This window comes from Schistocerca gregaria, chromosome 2, assembly GCF_023897955.1.
Source record: "Schistocerca gregaria isolate iqSchGreg1 chromosome 2, iqSchGreg1.2, whole genome shotgun sequence".
NCBI classification, from domain to species: domain Eukaryota; kingdom Metazoa; phylum Arthropoda; class Insecta; order Orthoptera; family Acrididae; genus Schistocerca; species Schistocerca gregaria.
This window is the reverse complement of record NC_064921.1, coordinates 683,000,396-683,014,533: the sequence shown is the minus strand read 5'-3', so window position 1 is coordinate 683,014,533 and position 14,138 is coordinate 683,000,396. Positions and strand designations below refer to the sequence as shown.

Sequence of the window (14,138 nt, the reverse complement as noted above, 5' to 3'; positions counted from 1 at the left end):
TACTAGACGACAGTGTAATGAGGACGAGGCATACCATGGAGATTGTCATTTAGAGGCTACAGAAGAATTGCAGAATGATGATAGCGTTGAAGCACAGCTTTCGAATCTGTTTCGTGACAGTTCCGACTCTGACGATACGGATCACGACGATTGTGTGCAAATCGACGACGAAAAAAGAGCACGGCCTGTCACACGGAGATAGCCCAGTTGAGTTCTGGCATAAAGAACCGTATAATATGCAGTATCACACTTACGTAGGAAGAAGTTTTGGAAATTCATCTTGCTGGCAATTCTCCTATGGATTTCTTCAGATTATTGGTAACAGAATAATTGTTGCAACCTGTAGTTCACGAAACAAACGATAACGCAGTCAACATATTGCTGAGCGAAAATACAGAAGAGGGATCTCGGATCAGTAAATGGAAACCTAAGTATAAGCGAATTACTAGTTTTCCTGGGTGTTTCGTTACACATGAGTAACGTTAAATGTCCAAATTACAAGACTACTGGCAAATGGTCACTAAACCTCTGCTTATTATTAGGTATAATAGGTGTGTGTCTGGGACTGATAAGATTAGATGTTATCGTATTATTTATGTGAACGAAAGTCTATCCGCCGGCCGAAAAAACTATGCTTTCTTGTCACTGACATGCTAGTTTTCAATTCTCTATATCTGTACAGTAAGTACTCAGGAAATAAAATTACGTTGTACGATTACAGACTGAACGTTATAAAGGGCTTCCTTCTACCAATGGACGTTCCACGAAATGGAGCGAATGCAATTACTCTTCTGATCCTGTGCTCCTAATGTTTACGCTTCCCAGTCCTTATCGCACAACTGGCAAGAAATACCTTTAAGATGAAAATGCATTTCAAAACTGGTTTGGTGACATCTTCAACTAAGAACCTGTTTTATTTTACAAGTGTCGAATGTAAACTACCTAATCAGACTTTCAGATAGTGCAAAGGAATACTGTAATAACTAATTGATTTCTGATATTTACTATTGCGTTCAATAATTAGTGAAAAATGCTATTAAAATATGCATTGCGCTAATACAAATGAAGCGCAATAATCTTACAGCTGGAGTCTCTCTCATGAATAACATTAAGTAATTCACGCAATCTTTTGTGTATCTTCACGAATTAGAAACATTTTACTCACTTCGGAATGGTCTGTTTACTTGCTGACATATGAAAGTGTATGAAAATGCGTTATTTCGTAAATAAAATAGTGTATTCAGTTACCAAACATTACTTTCACAGAAGTGGAAAGAATTATTAGTTGTGCAGTATCAAAGTATACTGTTATTGCACTAAGAGGTACTGCAAGTAGCAAAACGACTTATGAAGGAGAAGTATTCTTACGATTTCCTTATTGGACTTTAATCTGCCTGTAGTTTGTCAGTCAGAAAATATGGCGTTCAGTGGGACTGAAGCCATAAGCTAAAGCAGCCTTCACTTTAGAGGCACCAAATTACCTCAGAGCTAGTGCAGACCTGTGGCATTGTAAGGTGTCAGGCAAATCCAACACCTTCCATGAAAACCCTGACATAAGCAAATCCAGTAGTATGTCACATTGTTCCGCATAAATCGTGACATTAAATTAACCGAAGTAACACGAGTAACGAGTGGGCAAATGGAATACCACAGACTAACGCAAGAATGCCTAAATGCACGTCATACCTTCCCACTGTGAGAGACGCAGTTCCGAGGGGAGAAACGAAAACACAAGCCGAGACCAGAACCGTGTTAAGCTAGAATGCCCTACGATAAGGGACGGCTGGACACCCACGTTGCCAGCTAACCACTAGGACATTGCCAGCTGCAAGTTTTAGCGTGAGACTTTTTCGCGTCTCTGTTACGTTGCAAACTTTAAAAACACTGCCCCACCAGGAAGAGTGTAACGTTTCTCATTGTATAGACAGAATTTTTGTAGGCGGAGCTTAAGGTTAACACTGAGACTCTGATTGGTCAGATGAAAACACAGCCAGATAGTTTTTCTTAAACCAACTTTGGTAAATGGTAGTAAGGAAGAGTTAAAGAAGAAGTAAGCTAGTTACCAGACGGCGAGCTGAATGGCTGCTGCGCCGGCCGCTGCCCCCCTGAAGCTGCCTAACCAACGCCAAAGGTAATGAACGCACGCGATGGCGCATAACAGCGTATAAAGCTTCACTCAGAACTGCAGAATTCTAATCTGTTACATCCCCTTTTTTGCGTAATACTAATGTCGATCGTCAATTAAAGCTCATGGTGTTCACATTTGCCACGTGAAGTAAAAATCTGGAACGCGATGGTTTCTGTTATATAATTATTGAGAAGCCACGTCAGCCACTGTAATTTACGACAAGTTAGGTAAGTAATTAAAGATAATTTAGGGTCACTGTAGACCATTTTGATTGTTTTCTCTTTTGCGAAACTTAATTTAAACCTAGATTATAAATGTGATATGGCATGGGTCACCCTTCGATTCATTGTAGAACTTGGAAACCCATTCAGGGAATACTCGTTCACATATTTGTTGAACGCAGTTGGTTTTTATCATCTTGTATTAAAACATTTCCTTTTATCAATAGTGCCATTTATAAACGATGTTTTGTGAGTAGAATAAAATTTCCAATGGTAAACTTAACTGCTTTTTCGATGTTATTTTACCAGCTAACTAAAAATAGTAAAGCCTTGAACTCTTTCCACTAAATTTAGTTAGTATTAAAATTCTTTTACAGGGAGTGCAGTGGAGCTGACGATGAGATCATTTAGTATTTGGTTATATCATCGCTAGTCTCACTGAACTCTTCTGAATTCTACATGTCATGTGTGGTCTGACGTCTCCTTACCAGCAACAGGTCCCACGTTCAAACTAGTCAATTTCCTAAAAATCACGCTTAGAGCGTCGTTGCACGAAAGTGGTAGGGAGACACGATATAGAACAGAGACCACGCAGAATGTTAGAGCAGTTGTCTCCCCTTGTTATTCCAGTGGTGATTAGGAAATGAATCTCAATGTAGAAGACGAGATTAGGAAGTTTCTGCATAGAAAGACTTTTCTCTACTCAAACCCATGAACTGGTAACATTATGCGCACCTTAGGCGAAAATCACTGATTATTCATTGGAAATGTCAAAAAATCTTTGCTAACCAGGAAGTAAGTGGTCGATCACTGGGTTGCCAAATATTCTGCGTTGTTGGTAAGATTCATTTATGCTAATAGGAGGAAAAAAACCAGCTGATTGGTCTCTTGAGTAGGCTCCAAAATCTGATTACATTTTACATCTCAAAGAAGTGGCTGTCAGGAGCCAGAATGCCTGAGGAATATACTATTGAGTCTTTTCTGTCGCTACGTTTAGGGACTAGATCGTAGCTACTTGGGCGCACTAACTGCAAATTAAATACAATAAATGATTAATTTTAACGATTTCTGTTTTTCTGCCTTAATCGCAATGAAGAATTAAAGCTCATTCTCGTTTTTGAGTTGTTCAAGTGGTTGTACTGTAAACATTATGGGTAGACAGAAGCTTTTGATCATTACACAGTTTGCAATATTTTTCTTAAGAATGCTGCAAAACGTAGGAACATAACAGGTAACAGCATTGATCGCGAAATGTGAACATCCACAGAATGACATCGTAAGCTACAAATAAAGTTGACATCAAGAAATATTAGTGTCCGAGAAAACTATTCGCCATGTTCAAAAAAAGTGCCTGTGGAAAGAAGTTCAGAAACACAAATGAGGTAACATGGAAGGAGAAGTTGTCACCTGAACTCTGACAGTGTTGTCTGGAGAAGTCATCCGCAAGCAAAACGGTCACTGAGCGTAAATACCGGAAGGTTGGTTTGTTGGGGGAAGGAGACCAGACAGCGAAGTCATCGGTCTCACCAGATTAGGGAAGGACGAGGAAGGAAGTCGGCCGTGTCCTTTTGAAAGGAACCATCCTGGCATTTGCCTGGAGCGATTTAGGGAAATCACGGAAAACCTAAATCAGGATGGCCGGACGCGGGATAGAACTGTCGTCCTCCTGAATGCGAGTCCAGTGTCTAACCACTGCGCCACCTCGCTCGGTTACCGGAAGGGCTACAAAAATTATCTACTGATAATGTTTACAATACTACCACTTCTAATGCCCTGTCAATAAAAGCAAAAGGCGTCTATGTCTAAGAGTTTTTAACTGTAAGTACGCTTATGACGGAACCAAGGTGAGCATGGTGCTGATTTCCTTTGTAGCACTTTAGTCTGCACAGAGTGTTAGCCCATATGAGAATTATCAATGTGTGTTGGTGCAACTGTGGCAGTAACGGTCTGCTCTCACGATCTGGTGGAAGGAGGACCGACTCAGGAGTGGCGATCGGGCCGTCTTTCTTCCTTACTTGTATATCCTGAGCGGGGAAAACTGAATTCTTTATCCATCCTTGTCTATTAATTGCTACACAGCTCCACTGAACCAGTGAGAAGATACATTCCCAACCTTCCCTGAACGAAGAACTTCTGCGGAAGGAAAAGGGGTGGGAAACAATGGAGCAGTCAAACTAAACAAAAGACATCCAAAGGAACATCAATTTGGCTATTTGCAGCACGAATTACATGACATCAGGTGGGACATGCTCGGAATCACTGAGGTGAGGGTTAAAGATAAAGCTACTGCTGTCATCAAATGTCGCCTCTTATTTGGAAGTAACTGATGTAAATTCCCTTAGTGGCGGTGCAGCTCAGCTGATTCATACCAGCAGAGAACACATCAAGGCCATGCTCGTTTCAACTGACCACTGAGATCAATGCTAAGATTAGCAGTGAAATCATCCCTGCCAACACAATGTACACGGTAACCGATGAACTGAAGAGCTGCATGATTATCTGACAACATTAAAAATTAAGAAACTACCGTGTTTTCTTCAATACTTGGCGATTTTGATACAAAGACGGAAAAAGCTTATTTGAAAATTTTGGACTATCAACATAAAACCAGAGAGAATAAATGAGTTTCCTTAACAAACAGAGAAATGAAGGGGAGTGAAAGTGAACGAACTGTAGATGGAAATTACAGGGTGTTTCAAAAATGACCGGTATATTTGAAACGGCAATAAAAACTAAACGAGTAGCGATAGAAATACACCGTTTGTTGCAATATGCTTGGGACAACAGTACATTTTCAGGCGGACAAACTTTCGAAATTATAGTAGTTACAATTTTCAACAATATGTAACGTGTCAGGTAAATCCAACACCTTCCATGAAAACCCTGACATGGTAAGCAAATCCAGTAGTATGTCACATAGCTCCGAATAAATCGTGACATTAAATTAACCAAAGTAACACGAGTAACGAGTGATCAAATGGAATACCACAGACTAACAATGCCTAAATGCATGTAGTACCTTCCCACCCTGAGGCAGACGCAATTCCGAGGGGAGAAACGAGGACAGAAGCCGAGAGCAGAACCGTGTTAAGCTAGAAGGCCCTACAATAAGGGAAGGACACCCACGCCGCCAGACTACCTCTACGACTACACAACGCGCACGTTTTAGCGCGAGGCTTTTTTCGCGTCTCAGGTACGTCAAGGCCCCCCCCCCCCCCCCCCCCCAGCCCATGTTAAAAGCTAGAGCCCTCCAGAAAAGCAGTATAGATCTTACGATAACACAGAAAGGGCCACTACCACCCGCAAGTTTTAGCGGGAGACTTTTTCGCGTGTCTGTTACATAAGACCAATCCTCCAGCCCATGTTAAAAGATAGAGCCCTCCAGAAGAACAGTATAGATCTCACTATAACGCTAAAAGGACCACACCAGCTGCAGGTTTTAGCGTGAGACTTTTTAGCGTCTCTGTTACGTTGCAAACTTTAAAAAACATTGCCCCACCACGAAAAGTATAACGTTTCTCATTGGATAGACAGAATTTTTGTAGGTGGAGCTTAAGGTTAACATTGAGACCCTGATTGGTCAGATGAAAACATAGCCAGATAGTTTAAAAAACTAACTTCGGTAAATAGTAGTAAGGAGAAGTTAGGAGAGTTGTTAGTTCCGAGACGGCGGGCTGGATGGCTGCTGCGCCGGCCGCTGACGCCCTGACGCTGCTTAAACATCGACAAGGTAATGAACGCATGCGATGCCGCATTTTTGAGCGCATAAGGCTTCACTCAGAACTGCAGAAGTCTCATCTGTTACACCCCCTTTTTGCGTAATACTAGTGTCGATCGTTAATTAAAACTCATGGTGTTCACATTTGCCACTTGAACAGATCTGAAACGCGATGATTTTTCTATTTCATAGTTATTGAGAAGCCACATCAGCCACTGTAATTTACGACAAGTTAGATAAGTAATTGAAGATAATTGAGGGTCACTGTAGACCATTTTGAAAGTTTTTTCTTTTGTGAAACTTAAATTAAACCGAGATTATAGATGTGATATGGCATAAGTCATCCTTCGATCGATTGTAGAACTTGGAAACCCATTCAGGGAATATTCGTTCTCATTTTTGTTTAACGCACTGTTTTTATCATCCTGTATTAAAACATTTCCTTTTATCAATAGTGCCATTTATAAACGATGTTTTGTGAGTAGAATAAAGTTTCCAATGGTAAACTTAACTGCTTTTTCGACGTTATTTTACCAGCTAACTAAAAATAGGAAAGCCTTAAACCCTTTCCACTAAATTTAGTTAGTATTAAGATTCTTTTACAGGGAGTGCAGTGGAGCTGACGCTAAGATCATTAAGTATTTGGTTATATCATCGATAGTCTCACTGAACTCTTCTGAATTCTACATGTCATGTGTGGTCTGGCGTCTCTTTACCAGCAACAGGTCCCAGGTTCAAACTAGTTAATTCCCTAAAAAACACGCTCAGAGCGTCGTTGCGCGAAAGTGGTAGAGACACGATATTGTACAATCAGACACCACCATGAATGTTTAGAAATAGATGGCGCAGCAAGTGGTGTGAAAGATATAGAAGACAACACAGTCTGTGGGTGCGCCACTCTGTACGTCGTCTTTCTGCTGTAAGCGTGTGCTGTTCACAACATGCAAGTGTGCTGTGGACAACATGGTTTATTCCTTAGAACAGAGGATTTTTCTGGTGTTGGAATTCCACCACCTAGAACACAGTGTTGTTGCAACAAGACGAAGTTTTCAACGTAGGTTTAATGTAACCAAAGGACCGAAAAGCGATACAATAAAGGATCTGTTTGAAAAATTTCAACGGACTGGGAACGTGACGGATGAACGTGCTGGAAAGGCAGGGCGACCGCGTACGGCAACCACAGAGTGCAACGCGCAGCTAGTGCAGCAGGTGATCCAACAGCGGCCTCTGGTTTCCGTTCGCCGTGTTGCAGCTGCGGTCCAAATGATGCCAACGTCAACGTATCGTCTCATGCGCCAGAGTTTACACCTCTATCCATACAAAATTCAAACGCTGCAACCCCTCAGCGCCGCTACCATTGCTGCACGAGAGACATTCGCTAACGATATAGTGAACAGGATTGATGACGGCGATATGCATGTGGGCAGCATTTGGTTTACTGACGAAGCTTATTTTTACCTGGACGGCTTCGTCAGTAAACAGAACTGCCGCATATGGGGAACCGAAAAGCCCTATGTTGCAGTCCCATCGTCCCTGTATCCTCAGAAAGTACTGGTCTGGGCCGCCATTTCTTCCAAAGAAGTCATTGGCCCATTTTTCAGATCCGAAACGATTACTGCATCACGCTATCTGGACATTCTTCGTGAATTTGTGGCGGTACAAACTGCCTCAGACGACACTGCGAACACCTCGTGGTTTATGCAAGATGGTGCCCGGCCACATCGCACTGCCGACGTCTTTAATTTCCTGAATGAATATTTCGATGATCGTGTGATTGCTTTGGGCTATCCGAAACATACAGGAGGCGGCGTGGATTGGCCTCCCTATTCGCCAGACATGAACCCCTGTGACTTCTTTCTGTGGGGACACTTGAAAGACCAGGTGTACCGCCAGAATCCAGAAACAATTGAACAGCTGAAGCAGTTCAATTCACCTGCATGTGAAGCCATTCCGCCAGACACGTTGTCAAAGGTTTCGGGTAATTTCATTCAGAGACTACACCATATTATTGCTACGCATGGTGGATATGTGGAAAATATCGTACTATAGAGTTTCCCAGACCGCAGCGCCATCTGTTGTTGACAATTGTAACTACTGTAATTTCGAAAGTTTGCCCGCCTGAAAATTTACTGTTGTCCCAAGCATATTGCAACAAACTGTGTATTTCTATCGCTGCTCGTTTAGTTTGTATTGCCGTTTCAAATATACCGGTCATTTTTGAAACACCCTGTATCAGCAGCCAACAGCAGTAAAAAAGCAGGAAGGAAAATCGGGAACTGGAGGCGAATATAAATGAAGTAGTGCAAAACTACGTATTTAGACGATGCGATTTGCATTGTTGTAGGTGAAGTACCTAGTATGGAAGATGTAGGAACAGAAAAGGAGGAACCAAATATTTTTTGCTTTGGTGGGAGGGGGGGGGGGGGGGGGAAGGCTAAACAAAAAAGTTTATGAATGCCGATAATGGACTTGGAAGCATGTAAGGTTAAGTGCTTGGAAGAAGTAAACATTTAAAGGTAAAATGTCTCTGAAAGGAATAAAAAGAGATTGTACTCGCGGAATAGGTTTAAACACATACCGTAACTTCTGCATAATTTAAGTAGCCTGACACTATCAGTGTCGAAAAAAATTGCACAGACTCGGCACACGAATGTTTAAAGGAAGGAAGATCATGGTTTAACATTCTGTTGAGATCGAAGTCATTAGAGATGGAGCCCAAGTTTGGAATCCTAACACTTGCGAAGGACATCGGCCGTGCCGTTTCAAAGGTACCACCCCATCATTTGCCTCTAGTGATTCAGGGAAATCACAGAAAACCTACATCTGGATGGCCGAATGCGGATATGAACTGTCATCCTCTCTAAAGATTCCATTGTGCTCACCACTGCACCATCTCGTTCGTTTGAACACACTAACTTCACTTAACAGAAACCTATACTCAAGTACACTAAATGAGCAGCACTGCTACGCTGTATTAGATGAATATACTTCAACACGTAATTACAATGTAGCCTAACTGCCACCCTACCTTAATTTTCTACCGAAAATATGCACAGAACGTGTGTTTGCTACGGAAATTTTTGCGTGTTTTGTGTAGAAGAAATCACGCTGTGGCATCCGAGTGCACGAGTTTTCATTCACGCGCACGGAAGCACTGTTTCACGCACCACCCCACTATCTGTTAACATAAAGCCGTGCCGTGTTGAAAACTTCGCTCTAAACAGCCTGGCCGCTCTCAGACAAGACATTTGTCAAAGAAATAAGATTTCTTTCACGAAGGAGGAGGTAGCAAAATCGAGAAATGAAGCTGACTTTCTTCATAAGTTAAAATGCTTGAGAAAGCAATAATGCCGAGAAAATCAAGTAAGACTTATTTGTCCTGCTGATAAAATGTCAACGAATATTTCAATGTTAAATTTAAGAGGCGCTTTGTAACGCTAACAATCGACGCTTCCGGATACATATATATACCGCATTCCGTGGCAATGTTGAGTGCCTCCAGTGAGAATAGACGTTAGAACAGCATTAGAACAGATACCCCGAATAACTGTGACATTAAAACAGGTGATATGGTCAGTTTCCAAAGTTCTGCGTGAAATACATGTATGAGTAAGACGAGCCTCGTGATGCACCTTGCAAGGTACCGAGACAATAAAAGTGTCGTGTATCTAAAAAAATTGAAGAAACAAGTAATTCATTGTAGACAATGCTCAGTATCTATCACTTAAAACCTGATAATCCGATCAGCCAGTCCGCATCTACACAGATACGAAAAGTTATGGAGAAACTAATTCGCCTAAGTCTGCAGGCTTTTGTGCGTGTCCACTACTTTTATAACACTGTCAGAGACGAGCATCGCATCCTCTTATAAAGGAGAGTTTTCCCGCGTTCGTGCTGGAGAAGGGGTATTATTAGTTGAAGTTCTTATGGCTACCATTGGCGGGCCATAGTCATAGGCTAATATCCCCGAAAAAATGGTGTTCTGACACCTTTCTTTAGTCAAAACAATATAAAAGATTTTTCAGACGGAAAACGGATTCACCTGATTGCCTCCACAATGCAGGCGTCTATCAATTCACATGTGGCTGCGGCAAAGCGTATATAGGCGAAACGGGACGTACTGTTGAAAACCGCATTAAGGGACACGAACGGCACATGCGGCTAAGACATAGTGCAAAATCGGCAGTAGCGGAACATCATGAGAACTGTGGCTCTGACATCGATTTTAATAACATACGTGTGCTGTCTAAGGAAACAAACATTTCTAGAAGAAAGATCCGAGAAGCGGTTCAAATTTCAAAGAATGCGTCTAATTTCAATAGAGGGAACAGCTATAGGCTTCCGGCATCGTGGCTCCCCGCCATCAAGGAAGTGAATAGCGTCCGCGGTGTGCAAGCGACAGACAACGCGCTGCAAGTCACGTCAGCGCATAATATTTTGGGCAAACATTCCCCCTCTCTCGTTCTGTCCGTTTCGAATCTAGCCAATGATGACGGCCAACCAGTATCACAAGGAGGAATTTCATAGCCTCCATGTAGCATGAAGCCGCTCGCAGTATATAGCTGTACATTTACAGAATACTACCACACTCAAATTTTAATTTTACTGTTAGAAGACAGGAATGTAAATTTCAGACTGAAAATTTACGATACTGTAGTATCTATAGTATCAGTCATAGGTGTCTGGTGCGAAACAGCAGATGATAGTAGCCACATTTTTTCTATCACTATCTGGGAAATGGAAACCGAGAATTAAGTCCTCTGACGAAGGATGCCACACTTATTAAAACTAAAGATAGGCTTCTTGTTTACAACTGCATCCGCAGCGGGATTGTTTATCAAGCTTTCACGTAATTTATCTCAGTACTGCGGTACTTCACCAGAAAGATAAGGCAAGGAGTATCGACAGAAAGGTTTGGGGTATCGTATCCTATCTACGACCAGGTGACGAGTGTAAACCTTAGTGATGTAAAATCCCAGCATTTATCTTATTCGATTTAGAGAAAATCACGGAAAATTTGTACCTGCATGACTGAGCGGGGATTTGAACCGCTGTACTTCCGAACGAGGGTCCAAATAGTTACCAGTGCCGTTAACCAAACAGCAAACGTGTATTGTGTCCAGCACAGCATAACGTATGGTGTAATCGTTATGAATACAATTTTTTCATTCAATAACTTTCTACTCATGGCAAACTTTCAATACACTCCTGAACATTAGCCGAACTCGGACGCACTATTTGAATAGCCATGGGTGACAAGCCATTACTTTATTCCTTTCAGTTTGCCTTCACCCGAGTACGTTGTGAAGAATTAAAATTAGGAGAAGCCAAAGTGAGGTTCTAGTTTTGGTTGATCACTAGTTTAACCTCTGACGAACTGACCGTAGCCACTTTTGAACAATCTTAGAAAAATTCATATTTTTGTACTAACTGCTTGGAATCTTACCATTTATCACTTTAATTCAATTGTGTTCACAGCTAACGCCACTGCATCATGTACGAAGCAAAATTATATTTGCTACGTTAGGGGATTCAGAAACATTGAACTGAATCCCACGGGACGTCACTAGCGTGACGTTAGCAACCCGTCGAACTAAAAAGATCCAGTACTATCTTCCATACTGTATGGAGATTGGAAACGTTCTGCTTGCAGCACTCTGGAACCAACGAAGAATGCTTCACAACCAGTTCGCTTTGACTAATGCCGCTATCACAAAGGGAACTATTCCTCAGGACTGAAACACTATGGCCACTACGACGCTACGATCATGCGTATTTGATCTGTCAAATCAATATGGGGTTTCTAAGTACGAAGTCTTGCTCTCATAATACAGAAAAGTTTAAAATTCGAGTACCACGATAAAACGTTTCAATGTTGTTGTAATAAATAGATGCACCATATGAAATATGAAAGAAAAGTCGTGGAATTAGTAGACATTGCCAAATCACATTGTAGTTTTCCAACCAAACTTCGACCACAGAGTACTTTGGAGTTCTGTTTATCACCACTAAACAAGGAAGGGTGCAAAATAGCTGATTACTCACCAGTACCAGAATTCAACTGAGAGATTTCACCAAATGTTAATTGCCTTAATCTCAAGAAACAAACACTATTATAGACTAGACTAGCAACTTTGAACAGAATAGCATTTAGTATTTTATTGCTTTTGGCAAGCAGCAACTAACATTACGATATCTCGTTACGGAAAGCAATGTGACTACTTTAAAACTGCGGACGAGAGCGAGAAACCGTCTGCATTTCTCCTCTTCTAGAACACGATTTCACAGAAAAAAGGGACGTAAATACAAAGATGCTGAACAAGTCCTCAGACAGTCATCTAAAACTAAGCCTACTTGCACCCAGTGAAACACTTCCATCTTACGGAATCATGAGCGTGGAGATGTCTGTAACATCGTGCTAGACGATTTAAAATGGAACATTGCCGTGCCGAATATATGTCATTTTAAACAGAGAATGCTGTAAACATCTTCAGCATCACAGAACGTCTCGTAAAACTAAACCAAATCTAAATGAAAGAAGCCGAAACCTTTGCCTAAGATGTCGCTACTGGAACCTCAAAATTAAATAACTGACGCAACTTCAATTTTTGCGACAACGCCAACCGAGACTCGGTGTACTTGCCATGCGTCACGTTGAAGGGAGCCTACGACACGAAACTGCACGGAAACACCTGCGCTGACTGAGGAATCGCTGGTGGGGCTCTTAAGCGATCAGTCGATGCATGTGGCGCCACCTGTTGTCTGCTGTGTGTTTCCCATTGTACAGAAACTAAGCTTTCCAGCAGCACTTGTTAAGGTCTCTCTCTAGACATAGGTGCGCATCTGCTGACCGACCGACCGACCAACCAACCAACAAATTTCGTGGAAGCATACACACTTCCCGACCAACTGTACTCTCGGCTACTATAGCGCCTCCCTGTTGTGATCTGTTTATCTAAAATTCGCTGAGTTTTTCTACGAGATCCCTCTTTATACAGAAACAAAAACAGAGGTGTGCCCTATCTTTTAGAGATAACAAGGCGAAGAAAAGCCGCGAAGAAGTGACTAATGCAAGGAAAGGAAGGAGCCAATGGTTTTCGTATGTATCTCTGAATACAGCCGCCGAACCACATCAGACCGTCCTTAACGAGAAAGAACATAGTCATGCGAAACGCTGTAAGCTGCGAAGGAAGAAAGGAACGAACAGTGGGTTTCACGTCCCATCGCCGTCAAGGTTATTATAGAGGAAGCACCAGCACAGATTATGCGTGCATCTCCGGCGGTATTCCGTAAGATAACCGCCCTTCGATTGTGCAGTTCCCGCACTAATCGAAACGCTACGGTTTCAGGTGCCAGCCAACCAGCCAGCCAGCCAGCCAGCCGAGCAGCAGCGCTCCAGCCGTGCAGTAGCAGTCCAGCCGTGCAGCAGCAGCAGCAGCAGCAGCAGCGGTCCAGCCGGCAGCAGCCAGCCACCCCTCCAGCAGCGGCAGCAGCAGTGGCGGCCTCCGCCCCGTCTGCGGCAGCAGCAGCTGCGGCGGCGTTCCTGCCAGCCGTCGTCGGCGCCAGCGCCAGCACCAGCAGCTCGGGACTCTGGCCCACCTCCGTCTTCGTCCCCCTCCGTCTTCGTCTCCGTCTTCTTACGTCTCCGTCTTCTTCCGTCTCCGTCTTCGTCTCCGTCTGTTCCCAGTTTTTTCGTCGTCATGTCAGCCCCTACCACCACTACGACCACTACCACCACAGCCATAGTTTATACTTCCCCCTCTGCTGCCACCACCACCGTTACATGGTGTGCCCAGTCTCACCCCCCTCTTTCCATCCCTCCTCTTCTTACCCTCCCTTCGCCCTCGCTCTTTCTCGCCCCCTCTCCAGCTTCTTCCTCCCGCTCCTCTCCCTCTGATCCTTTCCTCCCACTCCCCCAGACTGTCACTGCAGCTCCAGCTAGGGTGGTGGCCCGTCGGGCCACTGCCCATGCCCCACTCTCCCCATCGCCTTCGCCATCACAGCCGCCTCCGTCGCCGTCGCCTTCACCGTCACCGTCACCATCTCCGGCGCCGACTGCTGCGTCCACGCC

The 14,138-nt window shown here is 43.2% G+C and overlaps 1 protein-coding gene across 1 annotated transcript in view; it reads right to left on the bottom strand.

The window, feature by feature from the left end:
* Positions 1–12,770, bottom strand: part of LOC126336306 (uncharacterized) — a 54,918-nt gene extending 42,148 nt beyond the window's left edge. Inside the window, exon 1 of the mRNA XM_049999846.1 lies at positions 12,707–12,770. Within this exon, the coding sequence (XP_049855803.1) occupies positions 12,707–12,713 (7 nt within the window). The 5' untranslated portion in view covers positions 12,714–12,770. The remainder of the gene's footprint in view (positions 1–12,706) is intronic.
* Between the last annotated feature and the right edge of the window lie 1,368 nt (positions 12,771–14,138).